Here is a 6240-nt window from a genome sequence, read left to right as displayed (position 1 = left end):
TGCTCCACAACTTTTAAAAATTTAACCAAATGTCTTAAATTTCTTTCCACATCAGTGTACACATAGACATCTTTTTATTAGAAAGTATAGTATTTCCTTTATATAAAAATGCCATAATTTATTTAGCCAATCCTCTACTAACAGGCATTCTGCTTCCAATTTTTCATTATTAAGAACAATACTGAACAGCCATATATATGTCACATACACATTTTTGTGCCCTGGTGCTAATATCTGTATATAAAAAATGCCACACGCATTTAAAATTGGGGATCAAAAAGATAATGCAATTTTAAAATTTATTATTTTAACAAATTGCTGTCCAAAAGAAAATTGCTGATTTATACCATCATTGGTTCTCTGGGCAGTCACCACTGATGTAGGGAGGAAGATGGAGCCCCCAGCCCTCAACTGATATGTATCCCTTTCCTTTCTTCAACTTGGGTAGCTCAATTTTTATCTCTTTAAAACCCTGGGCTTCTGTTTAAGATTCATCTGAAGAAAGGATTCTAAGGCTAAAACAAGTTTTGAAAGCCCTTCCTCTAGCAAAGTCTCTGGAACCAGAACCCTTCAGTTCACTTATAATGCTCAGGAAATTCTGAAGCAGCCTAGTTTGGAGTGTTCATTCCCACTTTCAAAATCAATCCCGAAGCAACACAGGTTAGGAAGGGCTTCAAATTCCACTCAGCTTCCTCAGAGTATTTACCTAAAGAATCAGTACCTTAGTTAAAAACAAAATCCTTTTTACCCTCATTTTAAAGATGGTGATGATCTCCAGAAAGCTTTCATTTAGTAGTGAATATATACAAGGCAGAATCTAAGACTCAGAGGCAGTGGCAAAAGAAATTAGCAAGTTAGTCATTGTATAGAAAAAGATGTTTCCTAAGTCATACTTCTTTTCTTTTTTCCCCGAGGATTTGCAATCAAAAGTACTGAGGTATTTTTTTCTCTTTATCCATCTCAAAATATGTGTTACTACTGCTTTATTGGTAAGCCTTTTAGGAAGCCTGAATCCCACACTTTAAACAGGTGAGAAGTTAATGTCATCAGTGGATCTTTTGGGTTCTAGAATACCTGAGATGTTGCCAGTAAGACAGTAATACATGGTTTATCTGAGATTCATACATTCAGTCGTGAACACAGGGAAAAAAATCTTCATTCAGCTCTCAAAGCCCCAGCATTAAAGATCTTGCATTTCCCTTAGAGAAGAAATCCTTATCAAATTATAAATGTTAATCAGTTTGATTATTTGGTTTCTGAACATGTATCAGTCAGTAGTACTCTTTTAGTTTTAAGTACCATATATCCAGCTTGAACTAGCTTAGGCATAAAAGAGCATGTGTTGGCTTCCTATTGAACTATGGAGGAGCAGAGGTATAGCCTAACCACGAGGACAATTGGAATCAGACTTACCCTTTATGTTGTCTCTGAATGTCTGCCTCATTTTCTCATTCCAGCTTCCTTCATGGGTTGGAAACATTGCCACTAATAGCTTCTAGACACTCTTATTCCAATTTCACTAAGCAGGAGAAATTATCCCCTTTCCTTAGTTCCAATTAAGAAAATCCTATGAAAGGAGTCGGGAAGGTCCATCTCGGGTCAGATACCACCCTTTGGGCCCAGAACACTTGCCAAAGAGGCAAGAGGTGTAAGATAGTGCAGTTTCCATTTAATCTATGTAGTTAATGTGGCAGATTCTGTTCTGGGCAGATACATAATAAAAGCTAATGTTTATAGAGTGCTTAAAATGTACCAGGGCACATGCTCACCTAAGTATTTTACTGTATGTAGAATGCCTCCTAGGCAGGCCACAGAAGATAAACAACAAATTTAAAAGTAATTTGAGATGACTCCATAGTTAGCATAACAACAGCAATGACACATAAAAGCTGAAATAACAGCAACAAGAAACAAGAAACTTAAATGCAGTTACAATTGTGTTGTATATTCTAATAAAAGGAATGAAATAATTCCCTTCTCACAATAAATAATTGTTTGAAATAATTCCCTCCTCACAATAAATAATTGTTCATTTGATTACCTAAAACATAAGCTCTTAAGTTAGCAGAGGCTGTAACTACCTAGATAGCACTATGTGGCTCAAAAAAATGACAAGTCCTTCAGGTGTCACAGTACAAATAAAGGAAACAATGTTTTTAAAGAAAAAAACAAAAACAAAAAACAGCTTTGGAGTCAGGTACACTTAGTCTTAAATCCTGGCTCTACTACTTGCTAGCAATATAGCTTTGGGTTTGCTGCCTCATCTGTAAAATGGGGATAATAAAACTAATCTCATAGGGTTTTAATTATGGTTAAATAAAGTAGTGTATGTAATTGCTCAGCACATTAGGACACTACCTGGCAAGTTAAATAGTAGCAGGATCAAATGGGAAAATGTATAATTGCCCCATGGTAGTAAGACAAGAAACTTCGTGTTATCATTTCTCTTCAAATATTCTGCTTTGCTATGTGTCTTAGAGAAGCCTAATCCCATTTCTAAAAATTGAGGAAATGATCTTGTCACTAACCAAGTTTCAGTAAGTAGTGAGATGAAATAGGATAATGTATAATTAGATTTATGCATTATAATTAGGATAACTCTACTTTGAAAGGCTAATTTCTTGTGTCTTTAGTCATAAAAGTTTGCACTTCATCTCAGATTCTCCCTTTTAAAAATTCATCATGGCTGATTCAGTAAGTTAGCGACTAAGGAGTCCCTAATTCAGATTTAACTTCTTAAAGCTGGGAGAACAGAAAGGCTTTCTATCTAAAATGATGTCACATAAAGAACAGGTAGTGTGTTTACAATTTGAAAAGCCTGATGCTTTTTCTGCCTTTCCTTCTACCTCACCAAGTTTGTGATTTAAGGGTTTTCATTAACATTTCATTTTTTTTTAACAATTATGAGAGAAATTATTTTAAAATGTACTGAAAAGGCAACTAAAATTTTCTTCTCATAGATATATGGATGTCTATTTTAGTAGCCTAATTACATAATTTTTTAATATAGGGAAGAAAGATAGTTGTCCACTTTTCATAAGATCTGAAATCAGAGTTTATAATTAAAGTAGTTATTAATAATGCTAATGTTAATGATATTAAATAGTCATAGATTCTAACTGATATCTACATTTTTAAATTATTGTCATCCTTATTCTGTTTTAAAATAAAGGAGCTTTTAAGAATTGGCATTAATCTTGCCCTTAAGAATATCTTTTTATCCTTAGTTTAATTTTCTAGGGAGTAAAAAACAGAGTAGAAAATTGGTTGGATTTCCTTTGTTTTTTGTTCTTTGTTTAAATTGAAGATAACATTATTCTGTTTATCTCTGCAAAATAATCACTAATACATGACCTGTAACATAGTCTCTTCTTTTCACAGCCTCAGTGTTTGCTTGCCTGGCAATAGCATTGGGATTTTATAGATTCTGGAAGTACTATTAATGCTTCTACTACTGCTGCTATTGTCTTCTTAGAATACTAAATCAGCATAGATTTATTTTGAACATTGTCAGTTGCAGCAGAAACTTACTACAAGATTATTCAAAGTATACATGGACTAAAGAGAAGTGTTTTAGAATGGGAAGAGATATTTTGTCTTTATTTTGTATGTGTGTCTTTATTTTATTATATTGGAAAGCTACCATTCAAAACCTGATTTATTTGAGATAGAAAGGCAATTTGTTCTTATCCTATTGATGGTTCATAGAAACTGAACCAGAGTTTTCTTATGTTTGCTTGAACTGTGTAAATTGTATAGGATTTTGTTGGTATCTGCTCAAAATCTGAAAACTGTTGCCTATCCTAAATACTAATTACTGGATTTAACTTTCTTGATAACTATTGCATAATTACATTTTTATATAAAATAAAAAATTATTATAACAGTTGTTTGGATTTTAAGTGACTATAACCATATAACTAGAGATTGATTTTCTTTTGTAATGTACTAAAACAATAAATTTTAAAATAATGTGTGCTGTAGTACAAGTGTATAACATTTAGTATGAAATCTACAGTATTGCTAAATATTGAGCTCTGGTTATTATATGTCTTTTTTAAATTTTTGAGTCACAGAAACCAATTTATCTCTGCTTCTTAACTTACCCATCTTAAATTTATTACATAAAACAAAGCTTTTCTTAATGATTCATTTAAATGCAGCAGACATTTATTGATATATAGTACCCACTCTCAGGAAACTCATAGGGAAATTCAGATTTTTGTTTTGTTGTTATTGGGTCTGTTTTTTTCTTATATATCTATTAGTAGATCATATGTAATTTCAAAGACAATAAATAAATAAGATTAGGTTTATTTCTCTCTTATAGCCAGTGTGAACATTCTAGGGATAATATACCAGCTCCAGAGTGTCAGGGTCCTTGCTCCTTATCTTATTGCTCTATATCCTGGTGTTGCCCTCATTGACAAGGTCCAGTTACTCACCACCACATTCACATTCCAGAAGAAAGGGGCAAGAAGTGGGCAAGCCCTTTCCTTTAAGGGGCACGACCCTAAGGTTTTACATACCATTGTTGCTCACATCCTATTGGACACAACTTGATATCTTAGCTGCAAGGGAAACTGGGAAGTTAGTCCTTATCCTGAGCAGCCACAAGCCCAGATAAATCCTATTACTATGGAAAGGGGGAGAACAGGTTACAACTCTATTTAGGTATTTCCTACCTCACTGCACAGAAAGAAACTAGAGAAAACTGGAGCAAGTATCACAAACTGTTTCCAGGTTTGGGATTAACTTTTGGGTTTTATTAGGTTAGAGAGAAAAAGGCTGTGTGTAGTCCCAGAAGGTGAGGGAAATGGATTTGGAATTCCAGCAGTGGTTAAGAGAATGCAGACTTTTAACTTTTGCTTCCAAGTTTAGAATCCTGGCTCTGCATTGTGTCATCCTAGGCACAAGTACTTAATCTCCATGTAAAATATACACTTAACTCATACGGATATTGTGAGAATTAAGAAGATACAGTAAAGGACTTGGCACAGATCTCACAAAAAGTAAGTGCCCAATAAATGTTCACAGCTATTATTACTATAGATTGAAAGCCTATTGAAAACCACAGAGAAATTAACAATACTGAATATAAGGGTTATCAAAAGGATAGATAAGCCATTTTTTAACACTAGCTTACAGACCCTTGACCGGCTGAACTGTTCTCAGCAATCAAATGCACTCTTGTCAGGGCAAACTAGTCCTGGTGATACTGGATCAAAATGGACTTTAGCATCCGTGTAAAAGCATCCATGTACATGCAAGGGTCCAGAGGGTGGGCATTCTGGTGCATGGTAAGAAAATAGCTGCCGGTAAAGCCCAAAGCTAGTGATCAGATCTTCAGGGGGAGAAAGAAATCAGACAACTGCCCCTAAGGTAGTCACAAATCTTTGCTAGGTCTTGGAGGGAAGAAAGGGAAAGATGGAGGGGGTAGGAAAAAAGAGGGAATTGAAGTCAGAACTGAACTGAGATGCCATAGTTCTTTTTTGGTCAGCATAGCACAACTGATCTTTAAGCTCAAGGAGGAATAAAGGAAGAAAGAATAATAAAGCTATGTATTTCATATCCTGTCTAATCTGCCTCTTCTCTATATTCCTTTCTTAAAAAGTTCATAAGACAGAACAAAGGTTGAATCCTGAAGCAGATTATTTGAACGAGTATCCTTAGCAAGCATGCATTTCTTGCCTTTTACAAGAGCTGAGTTTTATTTATGTAAAACTTTCCTAAGTGAGATATTTGGCTGTTATTGTAAAGTTGTTCTTTTCTAAAACTTGCTGGTCTTAAGTTCATTTTCTTCCAAGTCTAGGTGCTTTTTAAAAGTTAAGCCATTTGAAAAATTAAAAAAAAATCTACACTAGTAGTGTATGGTACTCTCTAGAAAATGAAAGAAATATATTATGGCACCATAATAGAATTTTTAATATCTAGAACTAGATTTCTTTTGATATTAGACTGTACCATCTAATATTTTAAAGTTTATGTGAATACTTACAAAATAAATTACTCAAATCTCTTGACTTGCCTATGTAGAGATATAGAAAGTATATTGGGAGTAGGTGCACATCTGAATCCATGTAATTTTAAAAATCCTTTTATCATATAACATAGTTTGCCTTCAGAATTGGAATAGTAGTATATCAGAGTAATTCTGAGAACAGTTTATATAGATTTACATTTATATCAATTTTTAAAATGAAAGAGAAAAATCAATTTTATTTAAAATTATTTCACTGA

General features: G+C 33.7%; 1 protein-coding gene across 3 annotated transcripts in view; it reads left to right on the top strand.

Annotated features, from left to right (window-relative positions):
* The window catches only part of CCDC90B (coiled-coil domain containing 90B), a 16628-nt gene extending 12742 nt beyond the window's left edge, over positions 1 to 3886 (top strand). For 2 of the 3 annotated variants that reach the window (XM_012641855.1, XM_012641857.1), the window contains exon 9: positions 3382 to 3886. In XM_012641855.1, the coding sequence (XP_012497309.1) occupies positions 3382 to 3443 (62 nt within the window). In that variant the 3' untranslated portion in view covers positions 3444 to 3886. Of the gene's footprint in view, positions 1 to 3365 lie in introns of all 3 variants that reach the window. The other variant, XM_012641856.1, reaches the window with a different exon arrangement.
* Positions 3887 to 6240: the final 2354 nt, after the last annotated feature.

The sequence above is a fragment of the Propithecus coquereli genome, unplaced genomic scaffold, assembly GCF_000956105.1.
Source record: "Propithecus coquereli isolate 6110/MARCELLA unplaced genomic scaffold, Pcoq_1.0 Scaffold170, whole genome shotgun sequence".
Lineage (NCBI taxonomy): Eukaryota > Metazoa > Chordata > Mammalia > Primates > Indriidae > Propithecus > Propithecus coquereli.
The sequence above is the reverse complement of the archived record's forward strand: the minus strand, read 5'-3'. Positions and strand labels throughout refer to the sequence as shown.